The 19,128-nt window shown below is 40.2% G+C and overlaps 1 protein-coding gene across 1 annotated transcript in view; it reads left to right on the top strand.

Annotated features, from left to right (window-relative positions):
* Positions 1 to 19,128, top strand: part of CSMD1 (CUB and Sushi multiple domains 1) — a 2,090,911-nt gene that overhangs the window by 1,916,842 nt on the left and 154,941 nt on the right. Inside the window, exons 43-47 of the mRNA XM_054498773.1 lie at positions 4,254 to 4,431; positions 5,852 to 5,997; positions 6,802 to 6,882; positions 8,146 to 8,259; positions 17,697 to 17,885. Coding sequence (XP_054354748.1) covers positions 4,254 to 4,431; positions 5,852 to 5,997; positions 6,802 to 6,882; positions 8,146 to 8,259; positions 17,697 to 17,885 — 708 coding nt within the window. The remainder of the gene's footprint in view (positions 1 to 4,253; positions 4,432 to 5,851; positions 5,998 to 6,801; positions 6,883 to 8,145; positions 8,260 to 17,696; positions 17,886 to 19,128) is intronic.

Below are 19,128 nucleotides of genomic sequence, written 5' to 3'. Positions count from 1 at the left end.
CAGGGGAGATTAAGCTTTCAGTATCTGGATATGTTGAGAGTCAGGATATTTTTATATTAATAAATATTTATATATATTTATATTATAACATTTATTATATTTTTATATTAATATTTATGCCAAGTGTATTTATTAGTTTTTTAATATGGAATTTCTTTCATATTCTTGTTTAGGCAAAAAACTTAAGATAATACTAGAGAAAACCATCTATAAATGATAAGTCTCTTAGCAAACATTCAAGGGTTTAAAATTTAAATTATTTTGTTTTCACTTTATGTATTTATTTGAGATGGAGTCTCGGTCTGTTGCCCAGGCTGGAGTGCAGTGGCGCAATCACTGCTAACTGTAGCCTTGACCTGCCAGGCTCAAGCAGTCCTCCCACTTAAGCCTCCCAAGTGACTGGGACTACAGGCATGTGCTCCCGTGCATGGCTAATTAATGTTTTTGTTGTTGTTGTTCTTTTTTTTAATAGATGGGATCCCCCTGTATTGCCCAGACTAGTCTTGAACTCCTGGGCTCAAATGATCCTCCTCCCTCAGCCTACCAAAGTGCTGGAATTACAGCTATGAGCCACAACAGCCAGCCTGTTTTAATTTTAATTTGATGTAATATCACTTAATATGCCCTATCCATCTCTCTTCACAGAAAGTCACACTGCATAAAGGGAGGAAAAGGTAGCACAATAAAGAGATGTTTCCTTGTACCTCCGCCCTCCTGTGCCAATGTGTGCCAACCCCCCCGTTGATTTTCTGGTATCTTCTACCTCTGGCTTCACACCTGAGCAGGAGTCAGTCACATATACCCATAACCTTTGTGTGTGTGAACCACCAAAAGTCCCCCCTTCCCACTTCTCAGGGATGTCAATGAACGAAGGGAAGCCTCCATGGTATTTGAGGCAATGATAGAGAGTGGCGCTGTGGGGGAAGCCAGTGGCGCCAGGGTACCTGGGCAAGTTTCCCATTGGGCGTGACATTCAAGTTAGACATCACCGCCATCACTTTCAACACCGCAACTGCTAGCTCTAGAATTGGATCAAAATATGCAGCTTTCTTATCTTTATGTGCTTATTCTTGGAAAAATACATGAGCAAATAGCTTGAGCAATTCCCTCCTTCACTGTCTTGCACAGCAACGCTCTCTCCCACGTGAACATCCGGATATTCATGAGCACGGAAATGCATGCGCATCTCTTTACTCCATGGCTCCTGAGAGTGGAGGGAGTGTAGCTTCTCCATCTCTTTCAGTTGCTGATGCCATGGTCAGCTGTTTGTCTTCCTGGTCAGGCTTGGACCAGAGTCTCCCAGGCAGAGAGGTGAGGAGCTGGGAGGTACCTGCTGTGCTCCACGCAGAGCTTCCTCTTTGATCTCACTCCAGACTCCACTTTGAACCCCACCTTCAGGGAGAGGAAGGCAGGGGGGATACACTTCCTGCCGAGACACACACACTTCCTGCAGAGGCAGATCACAGGCCCCCTTCTCTGCAGAGCTCAGTAAGACGCCACCACTTGGGGAAATGCAAACATGCCTTTGATGCCACTACAGGGAGGATAAAGAATTTCTGGAACTAGATAAAGATCAGGCCAGGGGAAATGAGAGAGGAAATTTTGACTCTAGTTTCTTAGGGTCCTCTTTTTTTCAATCTCTAGACTACCCAGTGGGAGGGCAACAGGATTTTGCTTTGAGAGAATTTTGTGTGCTCATGGATAGAATATTATTATCTTATGTGATGATGAGCATCTGTTATTTTCCTTCACAGCACTTGCACCCGTTGAATTTTAAACTTCTGTAGTGTTTGTGTAATATCTCTCTTCATCACTATTCAGTAAGCTTTTTACAAAGGCAGCAACAGGGTCTCTACAGTTCACGATGGCATCTCCAGCCCCAAGCACCCTTCCTGGTACATAATCCACTCTCAGTAGATACTTGTTGAGTGAGTGAGTGAAAAGATTTGTTATTTGAATTTCATAGATAAATCATGGCAAGAATCACTGACTTGCTCAATGTCATAGAGCTATTCAATGGCATAAATAATATTGGAATCAGGAATGTGTTCTACCAAGAAAATCACCGCCTCATTTCTTTTGCCCTTTAAGAGGTGGGAACGATGGCTTTTTGTTTTGTTTTCCCAATAGGAAGGGTGCTACTGTATATAATGTGGTTATATAACTACAAGATTCAACTTGTAGAAAAGCAGAAATGCAAAAGGGAAACCTTAGCATTGTAGGTCCACACTAAATTCATAGCACGGAGTCACCTTTAAAGGGTTTCTTTAAAGCCTAATTGGTTTCTTTAAAGGTTTTCTTTAAAGCCTAATTGGTTTCATGAGTTTACTATTAAAGTGCTTTCTGGTTATTCTCTAATTCATCAGTTCATCAATTTGTTTATCATGACCTGAGCTAGACAGTAGGGACTCTTGAAAGGAGGTAGTAGCTGGGGTGGGAGGAGATGCAGACCCTGTCTCCTAGAGGCTGACAGTCTCGTGGGAGCCGTGTGATCTGTGAGCAGACCCTGGACCTCTAGAGCCAGAGCAACCAGGAAAGACTTTAAGGAGGTGGTGACAAGGAGTTGAGTTTTAAAGGAGGAGACAAGTTTGCCTTGGCAGAAAATAGAAGAAAGGCATGTGAACACTCCCTCAACGTCTGGAGGGGAGGAAAAGTGCACTGCCAACAGGAGACAAAAGTAGCTTGTTATGGGGACGGCATGGTTTATGGTCCCATTATTATTATTATTATTATTATTATTATTATTATTATTATTATTATTATTAGAGACAGAGACTCTGTCACCCAGGCTGGAGTGCAATGGCACAATCTCAGTTTACTGCAACCTCTGCCTCCCAGATTGAAGCAATTCTCCTGCCTGAACCCCCCAAGTACCTGGGATTACAGGTGTGCACCACCACGCCTGGCTAATTTTTGTGTTTTTAGTAGAGTTGGGGTTTCACCATGTTGGTCAGGCTGGTCTCCAACTCCTGACCTCAGGTGATCCACCCACCTCAGTCTCCCAAAGTGCTGGGATTACAGAAGTGAGCCACTGTGCCTGGCCTATCATCCCATTTTACAGATGACAAGCTTCAGGAGTGTCCCAGACCCTGACCTCATAGAATTTATAGAAATGGGGGCTCCCAGGGATAATTTGCTTCTCCAGCTTACAAATCCAGGTTTGTCTGACTCCAAACCTCACTTAGTAATAATTACGCTGTAAAACTTCTAAAGTAGTCTCTACATACAGTCCCTTCTTCTGATGAAAAGATCCAAATCTCCAGCCAGGTTCAATCCAATGTTCTTTTCAAATCAATACACATCTGTGCAGTTCAACAATGTATCATATCCTGCCTCATGGCATATTCTCACTTGTTATTAAACTTTTCTTTTTGTTAATCTGTTTGTGTATTTGGGCCTTTTTCCTCCACCTGAATTCTATACCATTTGTGGCAAATCTTTGACAGCCCTTTAAGATTCAAGAGAGTTGTGAACACTCATCTCACACCTCTTAGCTGTTGGTTTGATTTCAGAGTTCAAAGTTTTATGACTTTGATGCACTATATCAATATTTAAATTAAAGACTATATTTCAGGTTATTCCATTAGTATTTGGATATGTCATTTTCCATAAATAAAATAATTGCCATTAAAATAATAAATATAAATTTCTTAAAAATGAAAATAAATTGGGTATTGTTTTAGTTCTTCAAGTCATTGAACACTAGTAAAAACTGGAAATGCTTCCATAAAACACCACTTACATAATCTTACATTGCATTATCTTACTTCTTCAGGTATAGATCTGTAAAGAATTGATAATGTCTTTGTTTTAAGGCAAATAGACTTAAATGACAATCTTTCAGATGGCTTATAAATAGGGTCTAGCAGTGTGAGTTAGAAAAAGCAGTTACATATTTATGAATACTTTCCCCATAATTCATTGTGCTGGACACTTGAATGGGTTATCAGCAGGTCACAAGTGATAACTAAGGATTTTATTTGAGGCATAGAAGAATAAATTTATCCTAAAGGGATTTTGAAGATATGGAGAATATATTAAATAAAACTGAGATAATTTAGCTTAGACGCATAATTCTTCTAAGGTCTTCAGATTTTAGGGCAATAATTTTGACAAAATGGTCATTCAGACATATTTCACACCTGTTTCCCATCAGGAAAAATGTTGGCTAAGGTACTTTGGAGTGAAATATTTAGCTTTCTACTTTCTAACATCAGCTGTTTGGCGCTTGTTTTTCTTGGTTTCCTTTGCAGCCCCTTGTGGGTACAACGTAACTTCTCAGAACGGCACCATCTACTCCCCTGGGTTTCCTGATGAGTATCCGATCCTGAAGGACTGCATTTGGCTCATCACGGTGCCTCCGGGGCACGGAGTTTACATCAACTTCACCCTGTTACAGACGGAAGCTGTCAACGATTACATTGCTGTTTGGTATGAGAACCTCTCAAGTCAAAATATCTGTAACTGTGATAAACAATTCTGACTTAGCATACATATGCCATTTATATACAGGGCACATATTTAGAATAAACTTCTTAGATACTAGAGAAGAAATTCACCAACGAAATCCAGAGATATAGGGAATCAATTTCACATAGTACATGTGGGTTTTGCTACATTGTAGAAATAGGCAGAATTATGTCTGTGTGTCTGCATCTGTGTGTGTATGTATTGGATGTGTGTTTTTGGGTGCGGGTTGGATATATGTGTGTGTGTGATGTGTGTCTCTATGGGTGTGTCTGTGTGGTGTGTGTGGCTTGTGTATGTCTGTGTGGCTTACATGTGTGTTTGTGTGTGTGGTGTCTGTGTGCGTGTTGTGTATGTTGTGTGGGTGTGTGTGTGTGTTGTGTGTGGTGTGGCTGCACTCTTGTCGGAGCCCACAGTGGGAGCAGGAGCAGAAGCCAGCGGCCAGGGCAAGTAAGGAAGGACCTGGAAATGCATGTGAAGGACTTGGGCTTTGTTCTTGGGGCAGTGAGGATGCACCTGGGCTCTGAGAGGCAGAGCTCCAAGGCCAGATTTTGGCTGCAGAATGACAGGCTCATTTTATGGGAAATAAAGTAGCAGAGGGCAAGAAAGGAGGCTGGCTTTGAGGTTGTAGAAGTAAATCAGACATCTAAGATGACAATGACCAGAGTCAGTGGATGTGAGAGTGAGGAGAAACAGAATTTGAAATATTAGGTCGACCACAATGAAACTGCCGTTTTAAAACCAAAACAAAACAGCACTCTGTGGTTGGCCATGCCCCATAGATTCAGCTCCATATTTAGAATGGAAAATCCCACAGGTGTTGACATTTTTACTTTTATTTTTATTTTATTTATTTATTTATTTTTGAGACAGAGTCTTGCCCTGTCGTGCAGCTGGAGTGCAGTGGCGCCATCTTGGCTCTCTGCAACCACCACCTCCTGGGTTCAAGCAATTCTCCTGCCTCAGCCTCCCGAGAAGCTGGGACTACAAGTGCGCGCCACCAGGCCCAGCTGATTTTTGTAATTTTGGTAGAGACGGGGTTTCACCATGTTGGCCAGGCTGGTCTCAAACTCCTGACCTCAGGCGATCTGCCTGCCTCGGCCTCCCAAAGTGCTGGGATGACAGGTGTGAGCCACCGCGCCGGTGAGGTGAGTGTTGACATTTGACCAGTACCGGGCGCCTGCGGATCATTGATGAAAGACAGAGACTGGAGGGTTCCTCAACTTTGTGGACATTCAACATCTTGATGTTTACAAACACAGTATCCAGAGAATGCATATGTTTTATTGCTTTTATTTAAAAAAAAATTCATTGGCCAAAGTTTCCATAAATCTCACTCAGAAGTAAATATCCTTAGCCAGCCACCTCTTTCTGTCTTTCCTAGGGACGGTCCCGATCAGAACTCACCCCAGCTGGGAGTTTTCAGTGGCAACACAGCCCTCGAAACGGCGTATAGCTCCACCAACCAAGTCCTGCTCAAGTTCCACAGCGACTTTTCAAATGGAGGCTTCTTTGTCCTCAATTTCCACGGTCAGTTGATTTTCACTCCGTTAATTAAGACTGAGAATTCCATGTGGTGTTTACTGCAGTGTTGACCCATGCCTTGTTTCCAGCTGAAGTTTCTTGACTCAGCCGAGGGCGTGTATGATTCTTTTTCATTGGAGGCCAGCATTTCCTGTGGTTCTTTTTTTGTTTAATGATATCTTTATTATTTCACATCGTATCGAGCTTGGATTTATTCCAAGATACATGTATCCTAAGTGAAACTCTGAGGTGAAGACCATTGAAAGAAATTTGGTACCTTTTATAGATTTACTCATCCCTGTCTCAAGATAAGGTGTTACAGCAAATGTCATGTAACTATAAATGGTGTGAAAGCAAACCTCCAATAATCCTGGGAATGCACTCTAAATGATATGCAGAACGTCTGTCAATCAATTGCTTATCTCTCACGAACACTGCCACCCACAGAATTCCTCAGGACAAGGGACAGGGCAGACGTTATCAAATCTGCACATGGACAGGGAGCCAGGTTGTGACTGTAGAGTCATTCTCTTTGCAGAATTCCAACATCTGTAAAGTGTGTTTATTTAAATGCTATACTTTAAAAAATAATTGTACACTTTTTTCCTTGGGCTTTAACTATTTTTTGGCATTAAATAATAATATGAACATTTGAAGCTTGAGAATTTTATATAACTATGATTCATGAATATAGACATTTCAGTCAGTGTACTTAAGCATTATAACAACTGTAAGGTGAATTTTTTAATAGTTGTGTTTATTCAGCAAATGTAATTGCAATTATTATTATTCTTTCCATTAATCATCTAGAATTTCAGCTCAAGAAATGTCAACCTCCCCCAGCGGTTCCACAGGCAGAAATGCTTACTGAGGATGATGATTTTGAAATAGGTAATACTTTCTTCTTTACAATACCATGAACTCAGCACGACATTTTTTTTACACCCACTTCTCATTGTAATCATTACTCAGACAAGTTAATGAGTAATTTGTCAGAGAAACAAAAACAAAAACAAAAAACAAACTATCCTTAAAGTATTGCTGAGAACTTATACAGAGGTCATGTATCAAATAGAAAATGTCTGTCCCTCTTCATTACCATGATTTTTTTTGTTTTGCCATTTGAATTTTGATGTCAGTTTGAACATTTTTTTCCTCTACAACATTTGCTAGTTCATAGTTTTTAATAAAGTTTTCAGAGACAGACTTGGGCAGATATTTGCATTCGGTTAGGGGGACACATTCATGCACTTGAGAAAAATCTTAATCATTTGTGGCTAAAAGGATGATTACATAACATTGACATTTCATTGAAACTGGGATATAATAAGAGAAAATATTTAGTGATGATATTTAGGATTTCTGCTTTATCTTTTTACATTAATGATCTAATTTATTAAATACTCTCCTGGTCATACTGAGAAAGCAGTGATGGCATATGTTTATAGTATAATTATTGCAACCCAGGATTTTTCAGCCCCAGTTATCAAACTCTGCCCTGTGTTTCAGACCACTGGTCAAACCACGTGACCCAATTTCTGTTGTCCTCACCTGGCTTAGTTAATTGGAACATGGTGCTCAGTAGGCCAAGGCCAGAGATGAGTCTCCATGGATGCTGTAAAGCCATTCGATTCTACAATCTTGCTTAAACCACAGCTTCTATTTTCCTTTTTTTTTTCCCCATCGGCAATCACTGGGGAAGGGAAACCAACATGGATGCTGTAAAGCCATTCGATTCTATAATCTTGCTTAAACCACAGCTTCTATTTTCCTTTTTTTTTTTCCCATCGGCAATCACTGGGGAAGGGAAACCAACATGGATGCTGTAAAGCCATTCGATTCTACAATCTTGCTTAAACCTTTTTTCCCCATCGGCAATCACTGGGGAAGGGAAACCAACATGGATGTCTCCGTCAAGGAAGAAAAGCTGCCACATCATTTCAGTACTACTGTCGGCCAAGCTTAATAGAGCGTTTTTATAAATTAAGAACTTAAAATGGTACTATTTTTAAAAGACTAAAAATAAATACAGACATAGTTTCTAAAAAGATTTGCAAGTTGATTTAATTCATTAAGTAGTCTTATATGTGTCACACCTTCACACGCTCAGAAGGTCACACATAACTTCCTGGTTTGTTGTATTGACTCTTCTAGGAGATTTTGTGAAGTACCAGTGCCATCCCGGGTACACCTTGGTGGGGACCGACACTCTGACCTGCAAGCTCAGTTCCCAGTTGCAGTTTGAGGGTTCTCTCCCAACGTGCGAAGGTATGCACTGTTCGATACTAAAACTACATAAACTTATTCAACATGGAAAATTGTATTGTTTGTATTGGTCTGCATTTCTTTGTATAGGTGTGAACTTATTTATTTATTTATTTATTATTAATTTATTTATTTATTTATTTTGGAGATAGGGTCTTACTCTGTTACCCAGGTGGGAGTGCAGTGGTGCAATCATGGCTCAACACACCCTCAGCCTCCCTGGTCTCAGGTGATCCTCCTGCCTCAGCCTCCTGAGTAACTGGGACTACATGCATGCAGCACCATGCCTGGCTAATTTTTGGATTTTTTTTTTTTTTTTTTTTTTTTGTAGAAATGGGTTTTCAACATGTTACCCAAGCTGGTCTTGAACTTCTGGACTCAAGCTATCTACCTGCCTCAGCTTCCCAAATTGCTAGGATTGCAGGCATGAGCCACTGCACCCAGCCTACACTTAATCTGTGCTGTAATCCCATTGCAATGAAACTAACATGCTAACAGAAATATCTAATGATGCTTTTTCTTTTAGCTAGTCCTAGAAAATAAACCAAGGCCATATCAAGTAAGAAATCATGTTTCTCACAGCAATGTATCATGTAAATGTTCAAACATGGTCAAGTTGAAATAATTTTAATACCTGAATAATTTAACACCTGAATATATACCACCTAGCTTCCACTATGAAAACTTACAAAGTATTTCCTTTATCACATGCCTATCTGTAATCTTTCTAGCCATTTATTAAGCTATGCTATATTTTTGATGCATTTCAAGGCAAATTTTGAATATCTCTTCATTTTGCTATAAATACCTCAGCATGCATATAATTAGCTGGTGTTTAATATTTTGATGTAGATTTATAAAAAATGAAACATGCACATCTCGTGTTTTTCTCACATATGTTTAACATATGTAGACCATGTGCAAGAAAATAGACAATATACAATAATAGAACAAGATACTGAGGCTGAATCTGTTGATTTAATCTATTAGAAGACAAGTAGATTACTTTTAAAATATTGTTTAATAGACACCACTTTCAAGTATCATTGAATAAAAAAGACTTGAAAAACTTTACATAAGCTCAAATGCTCAAGTAACTCAGAAACATCATTAGTTCACCTATCAAAAGGCTTTCCAAATTAGAATAGTTTTTATAACTTCAAAATCATAGTGAAGTGCAGATGTAGTGCTTTTGAGCAATGCAGTTCTTTCAAGGAATCCAATTATTGTCATTCCTTAGGGTGAGTGACGCAGCCAAAAGGGCCCACGATTTAGGAAGACAGGACCCGGAGCCAGAGTCACTCAATCAGGCAGATTTGAGCAAGTCACTCTTCCCTGCATTGTGCACAGAGAGGATGATTTATCCGCTTTATTTTTGAGATTGTTGTAAAGACCCACTGAATATTAAATAAATTTATCTTTTGAGTGTTTTATAATGTTAACTGCCTTCCCTGTAAAAGGAAGTTTTCTTTGCAAAAGTATCTACTTTGCAGTGGTTTTGCAGATGCTCACACCTGTGAATGGATCCTCTTCAAAGGTCTGATAACTGGCCAGGCGCAGTGGCTCATGCCTGTAATCCCAGCATTTTGGGAGGCCGAGGTGGGCGGATCACCTGAGGTTGGGAGTTCAAGACCAGCCTGACCAACATGGAGAAACCCTGTCTCTACTAAAAATACAAAATTAACCGGGCGTGGTGGCACATGCCTGTAATCCCAGCTACTTGGGTGGCTGAGTCAGGAGAATTGCTTGAACCCAGGAGGTGGAGGTTGCAGTGAGCCAAGATCTTGCCATTGCACTCCAGCCTGAGAGACAGAGCAAAACTCTGTCTCAAAAAAAAGAAAAGAAAAGAAAGAAAAAAAGGAAAAGAAAAAAAAGTCTGATAACTTTGTGCATTCTCATTCTGGAATGAGGCAGGATTCCAGGCACCCTGAAAGATAGAAACAATCTTCTACATCTGAAGAAAAATTGGCATACATTTTGGAATGAATTATTACCAAATATCCATAATAACTTAGATTTTTTTTTGAAAAAATATTAACATTAAAGTTGTATCTACATGAGAACTATTGATTACAGGAAACCACTACCTGAGCAGAGGGCCAGACCCTTGGCCTGCTCATCTGTGTAAACGCTAAGCAGACCACAGGCTGTGGAAGTCATCAAAATCTGTGCCTCTAGGTTGTCTTACTTAGAAGTGGGGATTGTATTGGGTGCAAAGTCAGGAGACCCAAGTCATTGTCTTCTTAGAAGATAGTCAACATCTGTGCCATCTTCCAGGACCAACAATGGTCTATTTATGGATTCTTTACTCAAGGTGGGGGAATATAAAAAGTGTTCATCTTCTGCCATTCTATATAAAAATGAACCCAGGCAAACCTTCACATTTTTTAAGGTACATTTTAATCCCAACAAACAAAGCCTCAAGTTTCTCAGAATAGACTTTAACTAAAGGTGATCTTAGCTGAGAAGAGAAGAAAGGCATACGTATGTATCAAATGTGCAGCTCTAAAAACAGGGAATTTTGGTCAGGGGCAGTGGCTCATGCGTATAATCCCAGAACTTTGGGAGGCCAAGGTGGGCAGATCACCTGAGGTTAGGAGTTCAAGACCACCCTGACCAACATGAGGAAACCCTGTCTCTACTGAAAATACAAAATTAGCCGGGTATGGTGGCACATGCCTGTAGTCCCAGCTACTCAGGAGGCTGAGGCAGGATAATCACTGGAACCTGGGAGGCAGAGGTTGCAGTGAGCCAAGACTGTGCCATTGCACTCCAGCCTGGGCAACAAGAGCAAAACTACATCATTTAAAAAAAAAAAAAAAAAGGAATTTGATTAGGGTGTCCTCTCCAGGTGAACCTAGTTCTTATTTAAATGATGTTTAATTCATGACAAGCCAAGAACAGAGAACAATCATGTACTGCATGACGTTTGATCCATGACAGACCGTGTAGATAAACGTGGTCCTGTAAGATTATAAGGAAGCTGAAAATTCCCACCACCGAGTGATGTCTAGCAGTCGCAATACTACGGGGCAACGCATTACCTTTTCCATGTTGAGACGAGTTCAGATGTGAGAATACTTACCCTTGTGTTCCAGTTGCCTACAGTCTTCAGTACAGTCTCATACTGTGCAGGTGTGTGGTCTAGGAGCAATAGGCTACACCATATGGCTTAATTGTGTAGCAGGCTGTACCATCTGGGTGTGTGTAAGTGTTCCTGGACCAAACTGAGGATGGGCTGCTATTTTTCATGGCCCAATAACGAGATGCAGATGAACTGAGGAGGAAGAGAGTTTTTATTTCTATAACTGGTTACAGGGAGAAGGCCTGGAAATTATCACCAGACCAACTCAAAATTACAAAGTTTTTTAGAGCTTATATACCTCCTAAGCTATATGTCTATGTGTAAGTGTGTATTTATTTAAAGACATAAGTGATTAACATTTTAAAATCTGTAACTAAGGTCTGAGTCCTGAAGACCTTCCTCTGGAGCCTCAGTAAGTTTACTGAATCTAAATGGGTCCAGGTGCTGGGGTGATTAGTCTTGTTTTGTCTCCTGCTAAATCACAAAGGTTTGGGGAGCTCCTTTAGACCCCAATAAACTTGTTTGTGGAGGCCTGGGGAGTTTCTTCAGACTGCTAATAAAACTTGTTGAATTCTAAAAGGGTCCTGTTAAGAATTCCTTTGTTACCTTGTCATGCTTCAAGGCCCAGGAGAAGCCTAGGGAAAACTCTTTGTTACCTACCAGGCTTTGTATAAAGGCGCTGGCTCTTTCAGCTTTTAATATTTAACTGAAACACTCCGTACCAGGCTTTATATAAAGGCACTGGCTCTTTCAGCTTTTAATATTTAATGGAAACACTCCATTAGTACGGAAACAGTTGTTACGGAGGCCTGCGTTAGGGAGACTGGCCTGCCTCAGAAGTGCATGCTGTTATCTTTGCATGATGACATGAGCCCTTAAAGATGCATTTCTCACAGCCTGTCCCCATCTTTAAGTGGCAGATGTCTAAATCAACGCAACATGAGCGTTATTCTCTAAATTTCCTCAGTTGTCGCAGACAGTTACAGTGAGCATTCTGCAGACAAAATTTTCCAACTTTTACTCATGCTGAAGGTTCCCACGCCCCGCTCCACGCCTCAGGAAGCACACAGGATAACCTAGTTCTCTTCTCTTTCAAGTCACAAGTCAATTTGTTTAAAACAAACGGAGAGCGATCTTAGCTGTCATTCTCTAAACAACTCATCATTTAAAAACGAACAGGATGTAGGACCCTAGATGTCTTTTACCAAATCCTTAATCACGGAAGCACTTAATTATCATCTTTCTTTAAGTACTTTTCTACTATTTGATTGATTCGATTGTGCTCAAGCGGGGGCCCATCTCCCAATAAATTCTTCAGAAAAATTATATTAGCTATTAGTCTGTCTTCTTCAAATGTCATAAACACACTTTTAGAAATTGTGCTTTGAAACTTATCACCATCCCAGCACTTTGGGAGGCCAAGGCAGGAGGATCACCTGAGGTCAGGAGTTTGAGACCAGCCTGGCCAACATGGTGAAACCCTGTCTCTACTAAAAATACAAAAATTAGCCAGATGTGGTGGCAGGCGTCTGTAATCCCAGCTGCTCTGGAGGCTGGGACTGGAGAATCGCTTGAACCCCAGATGTGGAGGTTGCAGTGAACTGAGATCATGTCATTTTAGGGAAACAAGGAGAGTGCATTGTTCTTTGAAAGTCAGCATTGGTCGGGCGTGGTGGCTCATGCCTGTAATCCCAGTACTTTGGGAGGCTGAGGGGAGCGGATCACAAGGTCAGGAGATCGAGACCATCCTGGCTAACACAGTGAAAACCCATCTCTACTAAAAATACAAAAAAAATTAGCCAGGCGTGGTGGCAGGTGCCTATAGTCCCAGCTACTCCAGAGGCTGAGGCAGGAGAATGGCGTGAACCCGGGAGGTGGAGCTTGCAGGGAGCTGAGATCATGCCACTGCACTCCAGCCTGGGCGTCAGAGCTGGACTCCGTCTCAAAAAAAAAAAAAAAAAAAAAAAGTCAGCCTTATATGGAGATATTACTGTGCTAGACACTCATCTTAATGTAGAAAAACCTGAGTAAGAGACATCACAGGAGTGGCTTTTCTCCTGTTAAGGAAAGAGAAGCATTTCAAAAAGTGAAGAGAATTAATAACAAAGGTTTGGAAACACAAAGGAGGGTGTGGCGCCGAGGAGAAAGGAGGAGATGGCTTCCTACTGCCTGCTCTCAGGGTGTTTTGGGGGAAGAGGTAGTAAATTAAATCAGGCTGGAAACCTAAACTAGGACCTGACTTCAGAGGTCTTCAACATCATGTTTCTTCATCCTGTGGACCATGGGGGATCCTTCAATAGTTTTTAGAATATTCATTTCTTTAGAAAAAAAAAACACCATACATTTTCAGTGAACATTAAGGAGATTCAATGACCTTCTGATAATGACCATTCGAAAGCAGCAGATGGAGGCGACATAAAAACCACCGCTGCCCAGCTCCGGCTTCCTTCTGTGTGTGCTGGATAATAGCAGGCGTCACAAGGGCCCTGGGGCAGCCTTTTCCCTAGTTCACAGAGGGCTCACCTTCTCCAATTCTGTCATACCTGTAGGTGCTTTTAAGAATAATCTTAGTTACTCATAAATCCCAATTTATGCTGTTAATCCTAGAGTACTAATCCTCATCTCCTATTACTTTTGCTGAAGGCCTGAGATGCATTGAATAAGATGCTTTGGGTTTTAAGCCTCACATTTTATTTTTCTTTAAAAACAATCTGGGGCACTAACGTTGCGCAGAAGGATCATAGCTCAAAGCGCAGGTGATGTCTGAGAGAGGCAAGCTTTCGCGTGTGTTTTTGACAGGTGCTCTAGGCAGGTGCTCCCCTATGGTGAGAGGTTTCCCAGATTCCCAAGTGGAGACACAGTTGTTTTCTAATGTGTGATTGCTGCTAAGAAATAAATGTCTCAGCTATAGGACCACACTGCAGTCCCTTTAAGCCCTCCCACTCCAAGTGGGTATTGCTCCAAGCAATAGTTTATAACACTGAGCAGAAGCAGTGGTTCCATATGAAAGAGCAGAAGAAACACAAGAAAACAAACCACTTTCGCTCATGGGCAAACACATCCAAATGCCTCTTAGGCAGAGCACGGTGGAGGCTGAGGTGGAAGGATTGCTTGAGCCCAGGAGTTGGAGACCAGCCTGGGCAACATGGCAAAACACCATCTCTAAAATAAAAATACAAAAATTAGCCAGGAGGGGTGGCGTGCGCCTGTAGTCCCAGCTACTCAAGCGGCTGACGTGGGAGGATTGCTTGAGCCTGGGAGGTCAAAGCTGCAGTGAGCCGTGATCCTGCCACTGCACTCCAGCCTGGCTTGGGTGACAGAGTGAGACCCTGTCTCAAACAAACAAACAAATTAAAAAACAAAACCAAACCTCAAAATACCAAAAAAACCCAAATGAATTTTGAAAACAATATGTATGACTGAAAAAAGTATTGCTAAGTATTGTAAGAAAAATGATACAAATGATAAATGATACAAATGAAAAATGGTACAAATGCTCTACAAATTATCTCCTATCTCTTTAGGTCGGAGAGAATTGTAGAAACTGAGAGTCCTCTGTAAACTAGTGGGAATTATATAACAAGTTGCTTATATTTTCATTTTGTCTTCCCTAAGAAACAAAATCAGCATTTCAATTATGAAGGGAATAAGAATGGCTATGCTTAAAATGCTGCTTCTGGGTTAGATCACTGCACTGCTATCAAACCCCAGGAAGTGCGAAGAGGTTTTCAGATGGATTTTAGCAACTCAGTAAAGGTTTCTTACTTCCAGATGGCCTGAAGTTCCAATGTCATCTGATAACTATAGCTGCAGTTATAAAATCTCAGTCCTCATAAAAATACAGGGTAGAGAGATTGGCTAACTATTTTTCAAGTGTAATCCCACAAACTGAAACGCCCTCTGGTAGCATTTTTGTGTTAGTATAAGGTCAGACTAGAGAAAGGATGAATAGACCCAAAGTCAGGTGAGTAAGTTTGTTGCACCTGCCGGCTGCTCCACCACAGAGAGAAGAGGCAGCCCTGAGCTTACAAAATGAGGGGTTTATATAGGGGAGAGGGACCCTGGAGTTGTTTGTTGGTTAACTTTGCCATATAGTATCTTGTGACATTTATGGCAGCAGCTAGATGAAGGAACTTACAGGAGGGTGTAGGTAAAGTTTGTTTATGCTCCCCACGACCTCCCTCTGTGTGGTCTGGATGGTTTGTAATTGGGGTTTGCTTATTGTAGTAACGTCTGATGAGTGAAGTCTGCTGGCTTCACTGCAGCGCTTGGATAAGGCTTAGAAATGTAAAGAGGCTTGGGGGAAGGGTGAACGGCATAGAGAAGAGTTGCAGGGCATTAAGGGGAGAGGTGGGCAGTACAGAGGGGCTTGCGGGGAGTGTCGGCAGTACCAAGAAACTTTTTGGGGCGGTTTGTCCCTAACAGTTATGAAAAGGTAGGCATGTGGTGTAATCATCCCTAGTCCTTACAACAGTTTCTGCCCACGTAGCACTTTAGATTAAAAAAAAAATTGCATATATTGGCTCTAATTAGAACCCTGAGGGGAAGCTATTATTACTCTGTGCTTACATGTCAGAGCCAAGAAAAGCCCTGGTTGTTATTGCAAAGTCAAGGCAGGTGTGTGGAGCTTCTAAAACTTGAGGTCCTAGTCTGCACAGATGTACACAGGCACGAACCCTAATTTCATTATTTTTTCTTTCTTAAAATATCACATTAACTTTGAATGGGCAGCGTGTATTTTACAAAGTGATACGGTCCCCATCACAGAAGAAAATTAGACCTTTAACTCAGTTGTTTCAATCTGTGTGTTCTGATTAGGATTATTTTAGTTTATATTATTGCCATTAATTTATCATTGTAAATATTTTTAAAATCTCACCTAAAATACATGTTATTTAAAGAGTTCTATGAAATGTTTTATGATCGGTGGTCTTATGTCTAAACATTTTCTATATTTTAAAATATATCTTAATTAGAATGCTAAGATAAATGGAAGAAAATAGGAAATAAATTTCTTTTCAAAAGGCAGTTACTTGAATAAAAACACATATCATAAGCTTCGCTCATCTGTTTGACAAGTTTCTATCTTGAAATGTATGTATAAATAGCACACATTTAACTAATTAAAAGTCGATAACTCAATAAATAAATTTAACAAAAGTTCTTTTTCATTAAGGAAAAGGTGATTAACTATAGAATTCTCAACACCTACAAGTAATTTTGATATACCTTTTTTATTTATGAACCATTACCAATAATAGAAAAAAATTTCCCTTAATAGTTTTATACACAAACTGTTTCTGGAAGATAATTTAGTGATGAGAGAAATTACTAATTAGGAGACTAGTGTTTTGCGTGTCCAGATTTCTGCAGATTATTTTTATGTTGATTAAACTGGAAGTAGTTGAATAATAATTTTTTAAAAAGCAAGAGGAGAAAAGATACGATATATCCATAGTATCTTCATGATACATTTACAATTAATTCATCCCTTAGGAATCAGGGCTCCTGCTGAGGTGTCCCATATGGGATTGAGACCAGGTCTCTAATTCTTCCTCTTCCCAGGGTCCCGAGCAATCACATCGAACGTTTAAATATTACTATGCTAAGTACAGTAGTTCCCCCCCACCCCCGATCCGAGGTTTCCCTTCCTGCAATTTCAGTTACCTGTGATCAAGCACAGTCTGAAAATATTAAATGAAAAAATCCAGAAATAACAACACATTTAAAATTTTGCACTGTTCTGAATAGCCTGATGAAATCTGTCATCATCCCCGGGCTATGTCTCACCCAGGACATGAATCCCAGCTTTGTCCAGCATATCCATTGCCCTGTATGATGTGATTGCACCAGAAACGACATAGGATTCTGGACCATCTGCAGCATCAGGCATCACTAGGGCTCTTGGAATGTATCCCCAGGGATAAGGGGGGGCTACTGTATATTTAAAGCCAAAATAAATATGAGTTTTCTTTTCTTATTGCATAACATTTCACCATATTTCTGTAATACTCTTTTGAAATGGTGAGGTTCTTCTTTGTAGTAGAGTTAGGAAATCTTGCATTGTATGATGAAATCCATGATGCACCTGCCCCAAATTAAGGTGTGTGGGAGATGCAGGGGCCGAAGGAGTGTGCAGGCTGAGTGGAGAGAACTGCAAAGAGAAAGATGCACAATTCTCATGATTATTCAGTGTTACCCTCCCTCTGTGTTTGCATCCGGTATTAAATTTGGCCAGAGCTCAATAAGATTGCTTTTTCCTTTCATTGGCTTGTTTATACAGGGATAGAAACTATCCTATTGAAGTTGGAATCATTTTATTAAAGCAAACTTTTGCTGGTACTTTTCTCTCCAGCACAATGCCCAGCAAATGAAGTCCGGACTGGATCATCGGGAGTCATTCTCAGCCCAGGGTATCCGGGTAATTATTTTAACTCCCAGACTTGCTCTTGGAGTATTAAAGTGGAACCAAACTACAACATTACCATCTTTGTGGACACATTTCAAAGTGAAAAGCAATTTGATGCACTGGAAGTGTTTGATGGTAAGTGTCTTTAATCTTTGTATACCAGTGACCTCGGCATCATTGATGAAAACACTTTTACAATGTTTTAGTAACATAAAGACTTGAATATATTCTTGAGTTAACTTATGTTTTCCCAAAGCAAACAAAAAATAAACTAGTTTGGGGTTGTGCATTCTCAAGAGATGAAGCAGTCTGTAAAACATTACCATATGATTGTTGTACTGTATTAGTCTATTTTCTTGCTGCTGATAAAGACATACCCAAGACTAGGAAGAAAAAGAGATTTAATGGACTTACAGTTCTGCATGGCTGGGGAGACCTCACAATCATGGAGGAAGGCAAGGAGGAGCAAGTCACATTTTACATGGATGGTGGCAGGCATGAGAGAGACAGAGAGAGAAAGAGTGGGCGCACGCACGTGAGAGAGAACTTGTGCAGGGAAAAATCCCATTTTTAAAACCATCAGATTTTGTGGGACTTACTCACTATCAGGAGAACAGCATGGGAAAGACCCACCCACATAATTCAATTACCTTCCACCAGATTTGTCCCACGATATGTGGGAATTGTGGGAGTTACAATTCAAGAAGAGATTTGGGAGGGGACACAGCCAAACCATACGATTGTTAACACTGTCACTTTTCAAACAGTTAGAATGCTTAGGAATATACCCTGAAAATATACCAAATTTTCTTTAACCATTATTTGATTTTTTAACACGGTTATTTAGAGAAGATGATCTCAATAACTCTTTCTCTCTCTCCTATATGTAATATCAATTCACAAGATATTTTAGGAAACTTAGGCCTAGAGGTATTTTTGTCATCTAAATAATTATTTTACTAGAAATATGTAAAAATCATGGCTCACAGAGATTTCTAGATGATAAATGCTACAGGAGTTTTTCAAGTGTGATTCTTTGAAATAGTGAAATATGGTTAACTGAACGCATGCAATACTGTTTTCAACAATAGTCTTATGATTTTTTTGCCATTTCAGTGAAAATTTTAACAGTGATATGATTAAAAGTAATATGTGGTTGAATCGTCAATTTGAAATGAAGGAATGTTAATATTTCTCTTTGTGTGAAACTGTCATAGCCCCGAAAATTAGACCAGATACAATTATGGCTGTACATAATAACAGGGTTTTCACATACTTTGAAAGATTTGTCATTGAGTTCAGATAAATAACAATCAATTCAGTGAAAAAAATATTCTAACGGATTTGATGTGTGTTTGTATTCATTTTACTGAGTTGG

Source organism: Pongo pygmaeus, chromosome 7, assembly GCF_028885625.2.
Source record: "Pongo pygmaeus isolate AG05252 chromosome 7, NHGRI_mPonPyg2-v2.0_pri, whole genome shotgun sequence".
Lineage (NCBI taxonomy): Eukaryota > Metazoa > Chordata > Mammalia > Primates > Hominidae > Pongo > Pongo pygmaeus.
The sequence above is the reverse complement of the archived record's forward strand: the minus strand, read 5'-3'. Positions and strand labels throughout refer to the sequence as shown.